The sequence below is a fragment of the Oncorhynchus masou genome, chromosome 6, assembly GCF_036934945.1.
Source record: "Oncorhynchus masou masou isolate Uvic2021 chromosome 6, UVic_Omas_1.1, whole genome shotgun sequence".
Classification (NCBI taxonomy): domain Eukaryota; kingdom Metazoa; phylum Chordata; class Actinopteri; order Salmoniformes; family Salmonidae; genus Oncorhynchus; species Oncorhynchus masou.
The window spans coordinates 54,767,380-54,788,202 of NC_088217.1; the positions used below are offsets into that span (position 1 = coordinate 54,767,380).

General features: G+C 42.3%; 1 protein-coding gene across 2 annotated transcripts in view; it reads left to right on the forward strand.

Annotated features, from left to right (window-relative positions):
• LOC135542300 (interleukin-17 receptor D-like) overlaps positions 1 to 18,024 on the forward strand; it is a 59,928-nt gene extending 41,904 nt beyond the window's left edge. For both annotated transcript variants that reach the window (XM_064969174.1, XM_064969175.1), the window contains 13 exons: positions 1,134 to 1,200; positions 1,955 to 2,080; positions 8,317 to 8,435; positions 8,676 to 8,796; positions 9,016 to 9,060; positions 9,328 to 9,479; positions 10,517 to 10,582; positions 10,730 to 10,784; positions 11,028 to 11,138; positions 12,942 to 13,126; positions 13,832 to 13,991; positions 14,238 to 15,110; positions 15,853 to 18,024. In XM_064969174.1, coding sequence (XP_064825246.1) covers positions 1,134 to 1,200; positions 1,955 to 2,080; positions 8,317 to 8,435; positions 8,676 to 8,796; positions 9,016 to 9,060; positions 9,328 to 9,479; positions 10,517 to 10,582; positions 10,730 to 10,784; positions 11,028 to 11,138; positions 12,942 to 13,126; positions 13,832 to 13,991; positions 14,238 to 15,110; positions 15,853 to 15,980 — 2,208 coding nt within the window. In that variant the 3' untranslated portion in view covers positions 15,981 to 18,024. The remainder of the gene's footprint in view (positions 1 to 1,133; positions 1,201 to 1,954; positions 2,081 to 8,316; positions 8,436 to 8,675; positions 8,797 to 9,015; positions 9,061 to 9,327; positions 9,480 to 10,516; positions 10,583 to 10,729; positions 10,785 to 11,027; positions 11,139 to 12,941; positions 13,127 to 13,831; positions 13,992 to 14,237; positions 15,111 to 15,852) is intronic.
• Positions 18,025 to 20,823: the final 2,799 nt, after the last annotated feature.

The window sequence follows — 20,823 nt, forward strand, 5'->3', positions numbered from 1 at the left end:
CTTCAGCGATTTTTGCAATTCGTTCCAGTCATAGGCAGCAGAGAACAGGAACGAAAGGCGGCCAAATGAGGTGATTGGCTTTAGGAATGATCAGTGAGATACACCTGCTGGAGCGCGTGCTACGGGTGGGTGTTGCCATCGTGACCAGTGAACTGAGATAAGGCGGAGCTTTATCTAGCATGGACTTGTAGATCACCTGGAGCCATTGGGTCTGGCGACAAATATGTAGCGAGGGCCAGCCGACTAGAGCATACAGGTCGCAGTGGTGGGTGGTATAAGGTGCTTTAGTAACAAAACGGATGGCACTGTGAAAAACTGCATCCAGTTTGCTGAGTAGAGTGTTGGAAGCTATTTTGTAGATGACATCGCCGAAGTCGAGGATCAGTAGGATAGTCAGTTTTACTAGGGTAAGTTTGGCGGCGTGAGTGAAGGAGGCTTTGTTGCGGAATAGAAAGCCGACTAGATTTGATTTTAGATTGGAGATGTTTGATATGAGTCTGAGATGTTGAAACACAAAATTGAAAGAGAACTTCAGGTTACTTGCATAACCCCGATTCTCTGATATTATGAGGGAGACATCTCACCACATTCCCCTACTTGCAAGTGATCATCTCGAGCAAACCAAACGTCCTCACACAGAGGGCAGGCGAATAGCTCTTTTAGTGTGAAGGTAGGGGCTTCCTCATTCGCCACTCGACCTGTCTCCGACAGACGTGTATGATTTTGGTTCTTCAAGCTACTTAGGAGATTCTGGTGAATCCCGCTGTAAGATGACTCACTCATAATTTAAGAGAACTGGGGTCACTCAAGTGACCTAAAGTTTTTCGTTGGATTACATTTTAAAGTGAAAAATCTAGAGACCTTGCCGTAATTCCGTTACCGTGGAATTGCCCCTCTTACTTTCAGTTTGGCTGGCAATACAACAGTATTCCAACTGCTGGGTTATTGTGTACTGATCCAATATTTCATGTTATGTACGTAATTCTATGGATTATTGTTCAGGCTGATTTTCTTCGCATTCCTGTGAGGCCGCAGCCTGTCCGTCTGAGCATCGGCAACATGAGGTGGTTGTATTGATGTGTATTACTGTCTGCCAGTTGTCCTTGTGGTTTCACCATCTTTCTTTCTTGCAGGGGCTCCAGGTCCAGTCAAGTTCTGACGGGAATGGTCGGAAGCGAGGGGTCACATTCCGAACAGACAGTGAGTCCTTTCTTTTTCTCTCTCTCTCTCGTTATCGCTCTCAATGTGTTCACTATTTCACATGGCCTAGCATGTAAACTGCCTTCCCTTTCCATTCCATACTAAAGTTGACCTTTTACCACCTCAAGTTGCCAATTCTGTCTCAGACCCTCCGTCAACAAGAAGCTAATATCTTGAAGTCAACGTTTTCTCTCCTGTAACAAATCCTGATCCTTTTCACCCCCCACCACCCCAGCAGTCAGCTGCTATTATCCATGACTGTCAGAGGGAACAGCTTTTCTGAAAATCCCCTCTGGTTTAGCATCACAATTGACTGCAGCTCAAAGCCAGGGGGTGTGTGACACAGCCCACTGCTCCTCTTCCTATACCTGAGCAGACATAGGGATCATAGTCAAAAGAGGGGACAGCTCCTTACATGGCTGCACATTCTTGTCCCCAGGCTTGGCTCAGAGAGAATCTCACCCACTCACCTGTCCATTAGTCTTCATCCAGGGGGCCCTGTTCTGAGCTTCCCATCTTAACCACGCTCTGTGATCCATCCTCTTTCTTCTCTTTAAGGTGTGATTTGGGGGTGATTCTCTGTGCGGTAGAAGAGGGAGTCTAATTTTAGGACTCAACACTGTAAACAAGTTTAATTGTGACAATAAGGTTGTTTTGACTTTAAAAAATCAACAACCTCTCCTCTCTGTCATTAGCATACTCTAACTCTGATATCCTCTTTCTTGTCGTCTCCTCCTCTGTTCTCCTCTGCCAGACTGCTCTGTGAACTGGAGTCCATTGGGGAAGCATGCCATCCATGGGGTGAACAATATGACATTCAGCCACCTCTCCTGTGACAGCCAGGCTGCTGTGGTGGTCCACTGGATGACCAGCCCTCTAGGTATGAACCATATGCCCTACGCATTTTACATTCTTCCATATGATAAAATAGTAATTATACAGACTAGAGATCAACGGGCAAAATCGAATCCAGTGTCTGAGGTTAGAGTTGAGCAGTCACTCCTAGTGTGCGGAAATCTGTATCCAGAAGTTAGTGGTCGACCTACTTTGAAATGTTTCTACCAAGATTGTTTTGGGTAGATCATATTACATCTGGGAGACACTAACATTTTAAAACCCTCTGTATGTGTGCGGGAAGACACGTGTGCTTCCTACACCTGGTTGCACACAGGAGTTGTTTGTTTATCTTCATTATCTCAGACCATGGAGAGTCATTTGTAGAGGTAAGAGGTTCGAGAATAGGAGGGTAAAGAAAAGGCTCATCTTCAAAGCCCCGTGCTGTGCTGTGTTTTTGCGCCTGTCCTCATCAAAGACCCAGGGCAGTTTACCTTCCCCCAGTAGGCTTACTCTGCTACCCTGACAGTCACAGGTCTGCCCCTCAGAGGGAAGAGAGGAGGAAGGGATCCATATCTTACTTCTTCAAACAGATCAGTGTTGATGTGTGTGTGTGTGTGTGTGTGCAAGCACTGTGTGCGCACGCGCAAGCACTGTGTGTTTGTCTTAAGTGTCTCTGTTGGCATGCTATATGTGCGTGTGTGTGACAGAGAGAGCAAGACTGAAAGGGAGGCTTCCTCTTCTGTCAACTGAGGCACTGCTGAAGCCATGGCTGATCCTCATGACAATGTAGCCTGTTATTCTCCAAGGGTTAATCCCTAGGACAGGGGCACCACTGCTCAGGTAGAGGGTTAAAGAAAGAAGCAGGAAAAATAAACTAAAAGGGCAGAAGAGCGAGAAAGAGGGGGGGGGGCTCTTTCCTACTTTGAATCAAGTAGTTAGAAAGCTGAAGCTACCGACGCCAGGGGGGCGGGGGAAACACTCCGGAAGACAGCCCAACCTGTCTGACAGCTTTTTCCTTCCAGTTTTTTCTCTCTCCTCTGTGTCTGATGTGGTGACGGTGAGGCTGATGGTATCTGTGTGGCGGTAGAAGAGGTAAAGGACGGAGTGGAGGAGGTGTAGAGTTACCACCACCACAAAGAGGAGGCTCTTTCAGCTTCTAAGCGTACACACACACAGCCTCCGCTCCCCACAGTGGTAATAGAAGCCACAGGGAATGTGTGTTTTCTGCCTCTGCTGATGCCTTGGACTGATAAGGAAGAAATGTAATTAACGTGGGAGGTGCGCTGGCACACTTTGAAGGGCACGGGAATACTTCCTTGGCACGCAGACACCCTCTCTCTTGTCCTCTGCATACCTGGGTTCAAATACGATTAAAAATACATTTCAAATGCTTAGCTGTGCTTGCTTGAGCTTGCCTGTTGATATGAATAAATGGAGAAGTCCTAAAAGTGCAAATCCTGCCCACCTGGTACTCCAGAAAGGCTAAAACAAACACACAGTATTTTAAAGATTTCAAATGGTCTTTGAACCCAGGTGTGGTTCTCTGCCAGGGCACAGCCTCTCTCTCCTGCCAGCTCAAATTATGGTCTCTCATAAAAACATGTCTTATACTATGCCCTTACCTCAAGTGTGTGTGTGTGTGTGTGTGTGTGTGTGTGTGTGTGTGTGTGTGTGTGTGTGTGTGTGTGTGTGTGTGTGACTAGCTAATGTGTGTGAACTCCTACTAACTTCACAAACAACATCTGCTTCATGATTAGGATTTACATTTTCCTCACAAAATTTGTACTTTGGTCATGTTTTCGCAATGTTTTTATTCTTTGTTTTGGGCCCCAGTTAATATTGTTTGTGCTTTATGGAAGTTACCCTAGAAGTTAAAGTACAGTTGCTAACGGTAATATATTGTGACCTTGGGTTTTATCTGACATTTTTGGGTAAAAAAATGTGTTATTCACATAGTTGCTCTTTTTAGATGGTCCTTTACATGCGAGATACAGTGAGCTCCTAGTATTGGGCCAGTGACACCATTTTTTGTTGTTGTTTTGGCTCTGTAATGATACAATGCCTGAGGCTGAAGTGCAGCCTGTCAGCTTTCATTTTAGGGTATTTTCATTCATATCGGGTGAACTGTTTAGAAATTACAGCACTTTTTGTACATAGTCTCTCCATTTTAGGGGACCAAAAGTATTGGCATATATATGTGTGTGTGTGTGTGTGTGTGTGTGTATATATATGTATGTGTATGTGTATATATATATATATATGTATACACACACACAGAGAGAGTTGAAGTCATAAGTTTACATACACTTATGTTGGAGTCATTAAATCTCGTTATTTCAACCACTCCACAAACTCTGTTAGGACATGTACTTTGTGCATGATACAAGTAATTTTTCCAACAATTGTTTACAGATTATCTCACTTATAACTCACTGTATTACAATTCCAGTGGGTCAGAAGTTTACATACACCAATTTGATGGTGTCTTTAAACAGCTTGGAAAATTGTCATGGCTTTAGAAGCTTCTGATAGGCTAATTGACATCATTTGAGTGAATTGGAGGTATACCTGTGGATGTATTTCAAGGCCTACCTTCAAACTCAGTGCCCCTTTGCTTGACATCATGGGAAAATCAAAAGAAATCAGTCAAGACCTCAGAAAAAAACATTTGTTGACCTCCACAAGTCTGGTTCCTCCTTGGGACCAATTTCCAAACGCCTGAAGGCACCATGTTCATCTGTACAAACAATAGTACGCAAGTATAAACACCATGGGACCACGCAGCCATCATACTGCTCAGGAAGGAGACGTATTCTGCCTCATAGAGATGAACGTACTTTGGTGTGAAAAGTGCAAATCAATCCCAGAACAACAGCAAAGGACCTTGTGAAGATGCTGGAGGAAACCGGTACAAAAGTATCTATATCCTTCCGGTTACTAGTCCAACGCTCTAACCACTAGGCTACCCTGCCACCCCTCCTCTGTCAGGAGGAATGGGCCAAAATTCACCCAACAATTGTGGGAAGCTTGTGGAAGGCTCCCTGAAACGTTTGACTCAAGTTAAACAATTTAAAGGCAATGCCACCAAATACGAATTAAGTGTATGTAGACTTCTGACCCACTGGGAATGTGATGAAAGAAATAAAATATTAAATAAATCATTCTCTCTACTATTCTGACATTTCTCATTAAAATAAAGTGGTGATCCTAACTGACCTAATAAAGGGAATTTTTACTAGGATTAAATGTCAGGAATTGTGAAACTGAGTTTAAATGTATTTGGCTAAGGTGTATGTAAACTTCCGACTTCAACTGTATGTTAAAGTAGTCATAAGTTTAGTATTTGGTCCCATATTCATAATTACATCAAGCTTGCACACATATTATTTTGTGCCCAAAATAATTGAATGGTAAATAATGTTTTGTCTCATTTTTGGAGCCACTTTTTTGTATATATGAATATATGTTGCTCAACACTTCGACATTAATGTGGATGCTACCATGATTATGGATGGTACGGAATGAATCACACATCATAACCCCTCGTCATCAAAACTTGTTCCTACTTTAATACACACAAGTGAATTTTCCCCAATACTTTTGGTCCCCTACTGTTGGGGGTACTATTTACAAAAATGTCTATACGGTTCTCTCGATGTGGATGAAAATACCCTCAAATTAAAGCTGACAGTTTGCAGTTTAACCTCATAATCATTTCAAAGTCAGTGCTGGCACACTGAGCCAAAACATATATGTCAGATTTTTTGAAAATAATCCATTTATGATATAACAAAAAAAAGGGAAAATATGGAAGTTCTCTGTGCAAATACCTTTTTAACTTGGTGCTATAAGGTTAAATCCAATTACACAATGCTTGGTAGGCAGTCAAAAAGAATTGCATGTAAGAGCTACTTATTGAGTCATGAAAGATGAAGACGAAACTACAGTGCATTCAGGTTTCAGACCCCTTCCCCTTTCCCACATTATGTTACGTTACAGCCTTATTCTAAAATTGCTTAAATGCATGTTTTCCATCGTCAATCTATACACAATACCCCATAATGACAAAGCTAAAACAGAGAAAAAAACCTGAAATAGCTTATTTACATTTGTATTCAGACCCTTTTGCTATGAGACTCAATTGAGCTCAGGTGCATACTGTTTCCATTGATCATCCTTGATGTTTCTACAACTTGATTGGAGTCCACCTGTGGTAAATTCAATTGATTGGACGTGATTTGGAAAGGCACTATATAAGGTCCCACAGTTGACAGTGCATGTCAGAGCAGACACCAAGCCATGAGGTCGAAGGAATTGTCCGTAGAGCTCCGAGACAAGATTGTGTCAAGGCACAGATCTAGGAAAGGGTACCAAAACATTTCTGCAGCGTTGAAGGTCCCAAAGAACACTGGCTTCCATCATTCTTAAATGGAAGACGTTTGGAACCACCAAGACTTTCTAGAGCTGGCCGCCCGGCCAAACTGCGCATTCAGGGGAGAAGGGCCTTGGTCAGAGAGGAGACCAAGAACCCCATGGTCAATCTGACAGGGCTCCAGAGTTGCTCTGTGGAGATAGTTGTCCTTCTGGAAGGTTCTCCCATCTCTGCAGCACTCCACCAATCAGGCCTTTATGGTAGTGAGCAGACGAAAGTCACTCCTCAGTAAAAGGCACATGACAGCCCGCTTGGAGTTCGCCAAAAATTACCTAAAGGACTTTCAGACCATGAGAAACAAGATTCTCTGGTCTGAAGAAAACAAAATTGAACTCTTTGGCTTAAATGCCAAGCGACACGTCTGGAGGAAACCTGGAACTAACCCTACGGTGAAGCATGGTGGTGGCATTATCATGCTGTGGGGATGTTTTTCAGTGGCAGGGACTGAGAGACTAGTCAGGACCGAGGGAAAGATGAATGGACCAACGTACAGAGAGATCCTTGATGAAACTCTGCTCAGGACCTCCAACTGGGGCGAAGGTTCATCTTCCAATAGTACAACGACCCTTAGCACACAGCCAAGAAAACGCAGAGGTGGCTTCGGGACTAGTCTCTTGAGTCACCCAGCCAGAGCCCGGACTTGAACCCATCGAGCAGCTCTGGAGACACTTGAAAATAGCTGTGTAACGACTCTCCCCATCCAACCTGACAGAGCTTGAGAGGATCTGCAGAGAAGAATGGGAGAAACTCCCCAAATACAGGTGTGCCAAGATTGTAGCGTCATACCCAAGAAGACTCGAGGCTGAAATCGCTGCCAAATGTGCTTCAACAAAGTACTGAGTGAAGGGGTCTGAGTACTTATAAATGTGATATTTCCATTTTTCTACATTTCTAAAAACCTGTTTTTACTTTCATTATGGGGTTATTGTGTGTAGATTGATTAAATCGTTTACAGCCTCATTCTAAAATGGAGAATTTTAATGTAACCAAATGTGGGAGAAGTGAAGGGTTATGAGTACTTTCCGAAGGCACTGTTACTATTGTCCCTGTTCTCGCCTAGTAAGCTATAGGCTGTCTAAAATGCATTGGTGCTTTTATTGGAATAGAACCACCATAATATGAATTAAGCTAAAATATCAGAAATACTTTTTTAAGTAATAAAGGCAGAAAAGCAAGCGTGAAAGCTTAATTATATAACGGAATGTTAGTGGGATTATAGCCATATCGACACAAGAATGGAACGGGGAATTGAATGAGTCGCATTTAAATTGAAATGACCCAACTTTTGTCAGCCTTTGACCATACAAATATTTTATATAGTATTCTGCCCATTTTCTATTTTTGAAGGACTTGTATGTACAGTTGTTTTTAGGTACAGTGAGCTACAGGCCTACATAGGCAAGTGTAAAATGCATTTTGTTATAGAAACACAAATTCATTCATGTTAGGGAAACACCATAATATTCAGCTGAAATATCAGAAGTAAATCTTAAAGGCCAGGATCGGCTTTCTTTTCGTCGAGGAGAAAAGGGAATACATCTAATTGCAGCGGTCAAATGGTGTGGTAGATGCGCTCAACCATCCCCTCTGGTGGTGTGAACAAGCATTAACGGTAAACACATAAAGTGCCACAGCATACCGCACGCTATACTGCTGTATGACTCAACTTTTAATCGAGGAACTCCTGTATGTGATACGTGGGGGGGATAGTGTCACGGGTGTGGTGCTGTCATCTGACATGGGTGCATTTTTGTCACCGATTTTGAATGTGCATGTTTCTATTCAGGTATTGAACGTGTGTGTGTGTGTGTGTGTGTGTGTGTGTGTGTGTGTGTGATTCTGTCCAGGTATTGAGCATGTGAAGGGCTTCAGAGTATACCTAGAGGATAAGAACCCAGAGGGCAAACGGTGTCAACACATGATCCTCAAAGACCCACGACCGCTCAACTTCTCCTACAAGACTGTGGTAAGTCACACCGCACTCTGCTAAACAGGTTTTTTTTTCTTCCATGCATCTGGACGTAAGGTGTGCGAATGAGCTTAGCTCAAGTCTTACCAAGTCTGTGTGTTTGGGTGCCGTAGCCGTTCAAAGACTTGATGACTGAAACGCATCCATTTTGACTGCTGATAATACATTGAAGCAATACTTAATTTGTGAGTGCTGGCTGATTTTTACTCCGAAGTATGCGCTGTTATTCCCTGACAGAAGATGAGCTCACAGCCCTTCCCTGGCCTGGCCTATGAGACCGATTACATGGTCCGTGTTGTTCCCTTCCCCACCGTCATGAACGACAGCTTCTTCCCCCCATCCTTCCTGCGCACAAACTGTAAGTGGAATACAGCTCAAACTGCAGGCCCTATTTGTAGGCTAGATCTCGAGCTCAGAGCTAAAGTCACGACCACCAACTTGGAATGTCAATACAGCCAGGACAGGAGTTTTTCTTGACCTGATCGGGAGGAAAACTCTTGGCCCTATTGATAACGTTGTAGCTAACAGTAATAGTATTCTAACTGTTGTTGAAGACTCCTGTTGTCTTTGTTTTCAGCCTGTGAAGTTCTACTGGGTCCAGACAACCTGGTCTGCAAACCATGTAAGTAATCAAGTTTCCCATATCTGTTTGCTAATACTGTAATTACTCTCGTAACAGCATTGTTAAAATGTAATATATTGTGTAACATAGGATATAATATTACTAATTGTTTTGTAATTGAGTTGCGTGTCCGTTACGGTTTATTGAAATAATGTTATGAAAGAATTTTGTGAAAAAAATGATTATGGATGAAACCACCAGAAATTCCTATAATGCTCATATACATGGATTAATCTCTCTCTGCCTCTGTCTGGTGGTTGTGACCAGTCTGGAAGCCCAAGACTCTCAACATCTCCCAGCTGGGCTCCAACCTCCATGTTGTCTTCGACCACGCCCCCTCCACCTTCGGCTTCACCATCTACTACCTGTACTACAAACTACGACAGGAAGGACCATTCAGGCTTAAACGCTGCAAACCGGTAAGAGCATGATTACATTATGAGTTAGCCACGTCGTTTTTACTGGTGAGGCTTCGCTACGAGTGCCGATCTGTCCAGTGCTGATCTGCCCCAAAGTCCATATCTCATTCATTATTATCTAATAGGGTCAAGGTAAAATCCGAGATAAGCACTCCCACTCTGAGACATTTTTTTTGTAACATGGACCCTGAGCGGCTTTGAATGTGTTTCACAGACATTGAGGAGGGATGTTGTACGGTTATGGTATGTTGACGTGTCTTGTCCTCGACCTCTATCTTCCGGGCCCCTACCGCCTGGGCCTCTCTCTGATGTCTTATAACCTCCTGGGACACACCATAGACTATCCTACTTTGACAGTCAGTCAGTGACAATTCGAATCACTGAGGTAGACCACGGTTTAAATACCATTTAAATCATTTCAATACTTGACAGGTGCTTGTTTAGGTTTACCTGTTGAAATTGAACATTTTGAAAAGTGAAGGTGCAAACCCTGTCCATCTGGCTGGCAAAAGCAAATCACATATGAAAGGACGCGTTTGATCAGACTCCCGCTGAGTTACTGAAGATATTCCCAGCAGAACATAACTTCATTAATCAGGGCTGGAGGAGAGAAGAGTCTCCTCTCTCTCACACATGTTGCCAGAACAGACAGCACTTTGTATCCAGGATGCGTTGTTTTAGCTGTGGAGAGAAAGAGAAAAATCATATCTCCCCTGTTCCTCCTACTGTCGGGCAAGTCTTCTAGTGGCCCTGCCCTACTTCTTCTGTCTTTTGAACAATGATAAAAGCCAAAGCCCCCCCCCTAGCTAGCTGTAGCTCTCATTCAGGTCCCCTCTCTCACATACTGTGTTTTAGAAACAGGACCTGATTAGGTCCTCAACCATATGATTGGTTTAAGAGGTGAGAAAAATCAACTATTATGATGTCAGTATTCCAAACCCTCAGTCAGAAATGCATGAGACTCCTCAGCTCTGGACATTGTATCACTACAGAAACGGCATGACAATAATGCACCGTTCTACTCTATTTTTGCAAAGGAGTTTAATCTGCCCATAACGACATGCGTTCTTCAAGATGTGATACCAGGAACCTATGCGATTGAGGTAAAGCATGATTCTCACTGCGCTGGTTAAAAGTAGTGCACTACAGGAAATAATGAGGTGCTATTGTGGACGCAGCACTGATGGAAACCCACTGAAGCCATCTCAGCTGACACACATTTCCTTCCATATATGTAATTTGTCCTTCAGCTGAGAGATGACACCAACACTACCAGAAGACAGGCCCAGTACCACGTAAGCCAAGGTGAGCTGCCTGCTACTAGCTAACATCACAGTATTGCCTCTGGACTGACACCCTCTTACTGAACTCACATTACATTACATTACATTACATTACATTACATTACATAAGCCTGGATGACTGGGGCGTTACCAAAGTCTCCCGGGTGTTTTATGTTCACATTGCTGAGTAAAAAGCCCATTCATAGTTTATTGGTAATGTATTTGCTTGTTATTTAAATGCCTTTCTGTCTGTTGTCCGTCTCAGTCCACTCCCCGTGGGCAGGGCCTATCAGAGCCATGGCCATCACTGTCCCTCTAGTCATCATGTCTGCCTTCGCTACACTCTTCACTGTAATGTGCCGGAAGAAACAACAAGGTACTTTTCGTCATTCATAATAATGAAACATTTCACACTCAGGGCTCTATTTGCAGGTGGTATTTTAAGCCAGTGCAATTGTCAGATGCAATTTTTTGACCTGTTAAAGCTGTCTTCTATTTTCAAACCCTAGCACCAGGATTGGTAATTTATCCGTCTTGTCTTAACAGTCACTTCCGCTGAGGTGGGATGGGTGGCAATATCTGAGGTGCGTCCTTAAAAACATGCGCCAAAGTGCCAATTTCAGTATACGCTGGTGGGGATATTTAAGACCAACTTAAGTCTGGTCTTAGCGGTAACGCGGTTGGTTATGGTGTGGATTCTGACAACGGAAGCACAGCCTATCCAGCCATGACGTACAGTGCCCATATACACACGGAACAAGAGACGTGCATTTTGTGCCCCTAAACCTCATATCTAGAAACATAAGAAACAAATGTTTTTTTTCCCCCTGTTTTTGTTTTGATTATAAAGCATAGCCTCCCCTATCAATTAATTTGTATTTTGTCATGCCCACTACATTCGCCAAGTAGTCAAGACTATCGATAAAGGGTTTGGCTTATGAGACTGCTTTGGAATCATTCTTAATCACCAAACTTTTATTAAAAGATCAAGTTTGGCAGCTGCAAAACAGTGAGCAGGTGCCCCCTTTTGTAGGCTATTCCATTATATTAGCCAGCTCCTGTTATTATTTTGGATGTATGTTAAAAAAAATAAAAATAATAATAATTAGGCTATATGCCCATCATGGAAGGAGAGGTGAGATAATCTGGTATTTAGATTTTCCTTGAACAATTGCTTGTTTTCCATTTTAGTTTGATTAAAAAACAAACCGTTAGTAGGCTACTATAACAAAAGATGGATCAACAACAATCCGTCAGGTGTCTGTCTTATCCTGGACATGGATTATCTAAGTAGCCGATCCATAAAAGTTTTCTAAATGGTCAACTTGTGTGGCTTTTGCCAACATGCTTTTGCATTATTCACAGGACTACCTGCAGTGCATACTCCACTTCGGCTTGGATCCATCCCATTCCCAAAGAGCGCCTCCTTGTTCCGTCACCAAAGATGTGCTCCTTCAAACACAGGCTATAAACAAATGTCAGTCCTATAATGCCATCTCAGTTGTAGGCCCAGGTTACAGTATATCTTGCCTATTAAGAACGTTACGTGCCCCACACATACAACTAGTATTTCTATTTGAGGAGATTCCTAAAGGCCTATACTCGTTGAAGACAATTACGACAATGTTGACTGGCAGCACTAGATAGCAACAATAAAACATGTTTATTTTTATCACTCGTTACTGTAGTCTGTGCTATTTAATAAACCGTAGTAGTCTATCAATCCACAATGGACTAGGATGATAATACTCCGTGCCCCCAGCCGATTGAAGTTGATGACAATGCAAATACTGTCAAATCCTACAGAACTAGAGACAAATGCATGCAGTATTAAGCCATGAAATGCCTTGATTGGCCAAGCCCTCGTCACACCTACAACTTGTTTATTCATCAAACCCAGCTCATAATAACGGCTGTTAGAATAGCAACAAAAAACAATCTGACACACTCCCGGACCTATAATGCTACTTACCGCCAGCACTTAGATTTACCAATGACTTAGGTTTGTAAAAAAAAAAGAAGAGTCCCTCAGAATGTAGACTGTCTGTTTACTGAATCTACCTCCGTATCCAACATTTACAAACATTAGTAGACGTTTAGTAGAATAGGCCAATGCATTTCCCTTCGCCTTTCTTTGTCTTCATATTGTATTAATACTGTTGTAACTTGATCTGTGCAGAGAATATCTACTCCCATCTGGATGAGGAGAGTGCCGAGTCATCGTCTCACACCACAGCTCTGAATGCAGACAGACCCTGGCCCCGGACTAAGGTGTTTGTCTGCTACTCTACTAAGGACTGCCCCAAACACCTCACAGTCGTACAGAGCTTCGCCTTCTTCCTCCAGGACTTCTGTGGCTGTGAGGTAGGAACTAAACTTCCCAAATAATGTTCCTTCAAGCACACAACTTTGTAGCTAGGTTATGGCTCCAAGGGCTGGCTCCAAGGGCTGGCTCCCCCGGCCAAGGGCTGTGCTTTGTGCCTCCTGCTGGTTGATCCCATGAAGTGTGTGTCAGGACCCGGTGGGGTCTCCCAGTCACTTAACCAACTGAGCCAGAATAGTCAGCAGAACCCAGAAGATGAGGCAGACACAGCAGTACTTAAGACGGTGTATTTAATAAAGTAAAAAGTCCTTCAAATTCAAATCCAATATGTGATGGGGTTGGAAAATGAGATAAAAAAAATGAACAAAAACAAAAAAACAGAATTCCACAAGAGTGTGCTTTGTGTCAAAGGGTTTAAATAATAATCCTGCAAATGGGGATCAAGGGAAAAAACACAAGGTCAAAAAGATCCCATGAAATCCTGTGTGTGACTTCATAGTAGAATTAGTAGTAGCAGCATATATTTTATAATAGTAATAGTCTCGTCCACCAGCCCGATGTGATGAGTTTAGCTCAGTAAATACTCAAAAATGGTTTACTATTCTGTAATATTAATCAATAATAGTGATGATGATATACCATTGGAATCTGACAACGTCTCTCTGTGGTGGTTAGTCCTGCAGGTGATATTATAGTTTAACCTCGCCTATTCCATTCGCCAGTTCCTATTTTAGAATTTTTTTCAGGTGACTCTGGACCTGTGGGAGCACCTGCAGATCTGTAAGGAGGGCCAGATGTCCTGGCTGAGTCGGCAGATAGATGAGGCTCACTACATCATCACTGTCTGCTCCAAAGGTCTCAAGCACTATATAGAGAAGAGCCGCAGGGGGAAATCACCAGCCAGAGGTGATTTGATATATTTTTGGGGGGAATGATTGTTTGATTTAATTTGTTTGACAAATGAAAACCAAAAGTGACCAAAACATTGTCAGACATCTACTGAATTAACAACGGCAGTTACAACAGGTGTCCTTTTGGTTATGTTCAGTTGAATAAATGCATATACAGCCAAGTACATGCATTTTAACAAACTATCAAGGATAAACTCAAAGTCACTGATTTACTATATGTCCATTGTCTCTTTTGGTGTAGGTGGAGCAGCTGCAGCAAACGGAGCAGAGCTCTTCATCGTCGCAGTGGCCATGATTGCGGAAAAGCTCTGTGAGGCGCGCAAGAAAGACCAGGACCTGTCTCGCTTCATGGCCGTCTACTTCGACTACTCCCACGAGGGCGATGTCCCGACCATGCTGAGCCTGGCTCCCAAGTTCAAGCTCATGGATCAGCTCCCTCAGATGTTTGGCCGCCTCCACTCCCGCCAGCTCAGTTTACCGGAACGCGAGCCGCAGCCGCTCAACATCAGCAAGAGGAACTACTTCCGGAGCAAGTCAGGGCGGTCTCTATACGTGGCCATCTGCAACATGCACCAGCACATCTCATTGGAGCCTGATTGGTTCGAGAGGCAGGTGAAACCCGCTCCTCTGGCACCGCGTGACGGTGCCGGAGCATCATTGTCATCATCGTCGCTTCGCATGGAGAAGTTTGACTCTGGGCTGGTGCTCAACGAGGTTTTATTTAAGTTGCCATCAGAAAGCGAGGGTACTCTGAAGAGGAATGTGCTGCTCACGTCTCTCCCTCCCAGCCTCAGCCTGGCCCACTGTTCCCTGGACAGACCCGGGGGGCCTGGGAACAGCCTCTCCAGCTCCAGCTTTTCTCAGGGGGAATCTGGGTTCACGTCGGGGGCCTCGTCTGGTTTGGGTCCTCTGCCTCTGAGTTCTCTGAGGCCTGTCGTAACTCCCCAGGCTGGAGATGGGTCAGCCAGTCCCCCAGAAATGCCCCGGGACTCTGGGATCTATGATTTGTCAGTGCCCTCTTCTGAGCTGTCCATCCCCCTCATGGAGGGACTGTCACCTGACCAGGCTGACTCCTCCTCCCTGGCTGACAGCGAATCATCTTCTTCTGGACTGGGTAAGAGACCAATGATGTTTTATGTCTAAAAATTCCTAAAATTCTGACATTTTCATTGCAAAATAGTAAGTGGTCAAAGTAAGTCCAAATTGAGAATGATTCAGATTTAAAGCCCTATGCCTAAAATTATGCTACATTTAAGTACAATAGGACTGATAATGAACTAGTCAGATTTAAGAATGAGTCATCGGATTCGGAGATGATTCAGTCAGTGACATCATTTCAGACATATACGGACATCATACCAAAGATATTTCTTAATCCACTCCTCACTCATATCCACCACTGGTTGTTTCTATTCCACCATTAGTGCCATTTAAGGTTGCAAAACTACTGTTAATTTACCAAAATTACCAGAATCTCCTGTAATTAACAGGTAATCTATGGTAACTTTGGTCATTTATACTTGAATAACTTCTAAAAAATAAAAAAGTTTGTCGTCCATGAGTTTCTAGCGGATAGACCAAATGGTTCAAGAGAAAATTGTCTAATTAAAAAAGCATCTAATCAACAATGGCATCTCTTCCAACTATTGACTGCCACCAGTTTGGCACCAAAACATTTAAAACAAAGACATATTGACATAGTAAAATAATCGAAGTGTGTAAAAACAATGTAAAGGATATTTTATGCTGAAACCCTCATATTAAACACCAACGTTATTCACTAGTGAAGTCCAGTGTGTGTTTGTGCCTCTGAAATTTGCTGAATATCTCTTCATTGTGTGTCTGTTTATCTCCAGGTGATGAGGAGCCCCCTGCTGTCAGCTCTCTGCACTACGCCGTGCCCACCATCTGTAAAGCTGAGCTTCACCACCACCATCTAGAGCAGTCTGAAGGACTGGGACTCTTTCCTGTTCCTCCCTTGTAGTGAACATTACATTACCTGGACATGCATGGCCTGTTCATAAGGAATCATTGGATCAAGCCCAGTGACCAAGCCCATGGAATCAAGTGATGTCATCTGCTTCAGAATCTCTGTGGGCTGATAAAACACGGAGGAATGATGTCACGTTTTAGAACGCCGAGGGTGATGTCACTGTTTTGTGAACCTTCTAAGTAGTGGTTGTGTGACTGTGAAGGCAATGCATTATTAAACAATGGTTGTATGTTTTGCAGTGCTGTCCTGTAATTGTTAGTGGTGTAAAGATGTTGAATTCAGACTACACCAGATCTGCTTTTTAAAACACCCCACCCCATACCAGGTTACCAGTTCATCAAATGGCCAACATCAATGTTTCTCAACCTTGGTCCTCTGGTGCATCAAAGATGTGACACATTTTTGTTCCAGTGCAGAAAAACCTGCTTCAACTCCTCTACTGATAATCAAATCCATGATTACTCGAATCTGGTGTGTTAGTGCTGGGCTTGAACACAAATGTGTGACTTCAACGATGTAGTTTGTTAAATACAGGGACAATTATGTTTTGAATGAAAGATCATTTGTTTGTTACTTTATTTTAATTTATTGTCAATGATGAAATAACTTTTTAAAGTATTGTACACCAACACAAGGATACAAGGTGCTGGAACTGAGTGTCAAAGCACTTTTACTTGTTTAAAAAAATGTAATTCTCGCTCCAATTTGGTTTACTGATAGAAAAGGTTTTGACAACTTGTGTAAGAGAGCAGATAGGTTGGGAGTACTCACATTTGTATCATATTTTTCAAACCAGCAGTTATGAAAATGTTATCTCACAGTAATGTACAGGTTTGATTTTAGGAGCATTCTCATTTTATAAACTAAATGCCTTTATTTGGAACTTGGGAAATATACTGTTATTCAACTCTTACAGAGCAAAAAAGTAACCCCATCTTTGTGGGTCTACTTCAGTGTATGTTCTAACAATGTTTTAATGTTTTCCAGTGCCAGTCATTTTGACAACACATTGTTTTTGGAAATAATTAGTTTTATTCCAGTTTTGTATAGTTTTTAGATCCTTTTTTTCTCTGTTTTATATATACACTTTGTACTGTTTTATAGTACTCTAATGTAGGAAATAAGCAAAAAATGAAATTGTAATTTGTTCATTATTGACGCCTCGGACAACCAAGTCAAGGAGACGAGATTTAGAAGGATGGCTCGGTGAGACACAACCCATTTTCCTGCTCAAAGTGTGTAACTAAACATGTCATTGCAAGAACACAATCTGAAATATCATTTACACCCTTTTAGATGGCAACATAGATGTATATTTGATATCTGCCCATTTGAAGTGGCAACCGATTTCACCAGTAGCACTGTGCCAAGTGCACCGTAAGTCCAAGGTCAAGATACAAACTGGTAGTTAAAATACAATGTAACCTATTGCATGTTTTAGTAACTGTCAAATGTGGTGTAATAATTGGTTGGGATAGAAATATTTTTTCACCCTACCCCTACATAAATCACGTTAGTTTGCCTATTATAAACTTTATGGCTTGCATTAGGACTGACAGTCCGTCAGCACTGCTCAAGTTCAGTAGCAATATGGGAAGTTTATTAACCATTATTAATCTACATTCAAAAAATTAAAAAAAGATTATGTAGATTACCATCCCATGGTGAATAGACTCTACTATTCAAAAGAGAAAATCACTGTAGAGAGAGGATTAGAAATCACACCAATGACTACATTTCCTATAGGCCTACTTGGTGCTGAGTAATGTAGTGTGTTACACTCTACACAACTCGATTCTGATACGGGGGTCCGGAACATAATTACAGATCATTTGACTGCAAACCTTGCTTACATTTGTATACGATCACGTCTCTATTATGTGTGGGAATACTTGAACAGATTTCCAAAATTAAAATCTCTTGAAGCAGATGAAACAGTGAAAAATCTATAAAACAAGCATGTTTTTATTTATTATGTTTTGCTCAAAACTTGGGGGTCCAAATAAAATCACTGGCCACCAGTTGGGGAACCCTGCTATACTGTATCTCACTGTAAAAGACCCCTTGCTCTCTCTCACACACACACACACATGGTAAAAGTAGTTTAATATTGAATATTCGGTTTTCTCTCGTCAACAGCAATTGAAATAAGCATGCCAATGACTATGAAAATGTTACATTCTGAATCGGGGTTGCATGGAGAACAAAACACAACTTAAAAACAAATTTTAAAAATGATTTTGGATTTCAATCTTCAATAGCTCTTAAAGAGTGCAGTGCCTATGGAAAATTATATTTTCTGAATTGGGAAGACGGCGAAAAATACAATTTTATTTGGATTATCGGATTTCCACATTCAATAGCTCGTAGCTCTTTACACTGGTACCCGTAGACGGGATGCAAATATCCAATATTTTGACAATGATAATCGCCTAAATTGGAATGCAGTGGCTGTACAGTAATATGCTATACATGACGTCAGAGCTCATGTTCTCCACTTCACAGCTCTGTATGGGTTTTGACTGACAGACATTCTGAATAGGAGTACAGCGAGCGACAAGAAGTTGCCCCCATCCCTCCCTCTAATTGGACAATGCTGTAAATTACGCTGACTCAATGTATTTTGTAAAATGAGATGTTGAGGATTATAATAAATCCAGCTTTGTCATACAAGCAAGTCAAACACCAGTGTGTCCAAACGTGCACTTCTCATTTCCACATCATAAAACTTAAATAATATACCGTGTCAATGTTTTTGATCACAATGTTTGGTGTAACATTCCAAGATGACATGGCGTTATACCCTGGGTTGTCCTGAACAGAATGAACTTATGTTTGCTTGTTGTACTGTATACTTCAGGTATTGTATATGTACAGTGCCTTGCGAAAGTATTCGGCCCCCTTGAACTTTGCAACCTTTTGCCACATTTCAGGCTTCAAACATAAAGATATAAAACTGTATTTTTGTGAAGAATCAACAACAAGTGGGACACAATCATGAAGTGGAACAACATTTATTGGATATTTCAAACTTTTTTAACAAATCAAAAACTGAAAAATTGGCCGTGCAAAATTATTCAGCCCCCTTAAGTTAATACTTTGTAGCGCCACCTTTTGCTGCGATAACAGCTGTAAGTCGCTTGGGGTATGTCTATCAGTTTTGCACATCGAGAGACTGAAATTGTTCCCCATTCCTCCTTGCAAAACAGCTCGAGCTCAGTGAGGTTGGATGGAGAGCATTTGTGAACAGCAGTTTTCAGTTCTTTCCACAGATTCTCGATTGGATTCAGGTCTGGACTTTGACTTGGCCATTCTAACACCTGGATATGTTTATTTTTGAACCATTCCATTGTAGATTTTGCTTTATGTTTTGGATCATTGTCTTGTTGGAAGACAAATCTCCGTCCCAGTCTCAGGTCTTTTGCAGACTCCATCAGGTTTTCTTCCAGAATGGTCCTGTATTTGGCTCCATCCATCTTCCCATCAATTTTAACCATCTTCCCTGTCCCTGCTGAAGAAAAGCAGGCCCAAACTATGATGCTGCCATAACCATGTTTGACAGTGGGTATGGTGTGTTCAGGGTGATGAGCTGTGTTGCTTTTACGCCAAACATAACATTTTGCATTGTTGCCAAAAAGTTCAATTTTGGTTTCATCTGACCAGAGCACCTTCTTCCACATGTTTGGTGTGTCTCCCAGGTGGCTTGTGGCAAACTTTAAACAACACTTTTTATGGATATCTTTAAGAAATGGCTTTCTTCTTGCCACTCTTCCATAAAGGCCAGATTTGTGCAATATACGACTGATTGTTGTCCTATGGACAGAGTCTCCCACCTCAGCTGTAGATCTCTGCAGTTCATCCAGAGTGATCATGGGCCTCTTGGCTGCATCTCTGATCAGTCTTCTCCTTGTATGAGCTGAAAGTTTAGAGGGATGGCCAGGTCTTGGTAGATTTGCAGTGGTCTGATACTCCTTCCGTTTCAATATTATCGCTTGCACAGTGCTCCTTGGGATGTTTAAAGCTTGAGAAATCTTTTTGTTTCCAAATCCGGCTTTAAACTTCTTCACAACAGTATCTCGGACCTGCCTGGTGTGTTCCTTGTTCTTCATGATGCTCTCTGCGCTTTTAACGGACCTCTGAGACTATCACAGTGCAGGTGCATTTATACGGAGACTTGATTACACACAGGTGGATTGTATTTATCATCATTAGTCATTTAGGTCAACATTGGATCATTCAGAGATCCTCACTGAACTTCTGGAGAGAGTTTGCTGCACTGAAAGTAAAGGGGCTGAATAATTTTGCACGCCCAATTTTTCAGTTTTTGATTTGTTAAAAAAGTTTGAAATATCCAATAAATGTCGTTCCACTTCATGATTGTGTCCCACTTGTTGTTGATTCTTCACAAAAAAATACAGATTTATATCTTTATGTTTGAAGCCTGAAATGTGGCAAAAGGTCGCAAAGTTCAAGGGGGCCGAATACTTTCGCAAGGCACTGTAACTGAACTAAATGACTATCGCCCCGTAGCACTCACTTATGTCATCATGAAGTGCTTTGACAGGCTAGTTAAAGACCATCTCACCTTCGCCTTACCTGACACCATAGACCATATTTGACCAAGAAGGAGCGTGATGGTGCTGCATCAGATGACTTGGCCTCCACAATCCCCTGACCTCAACCAAATTGAGATGGTTTGGGATGAGTTGGACCGCAGAGTGAAGGAAAAGCAGACAACAAGTCAGTGTTCAGCGTATGTGGGAACTCCTTGAAGACCGTTGGAAAAGCATTCCTTATGAAGCTGGTTGAGAGAATGCCAAGAGTGCAAAGCTGT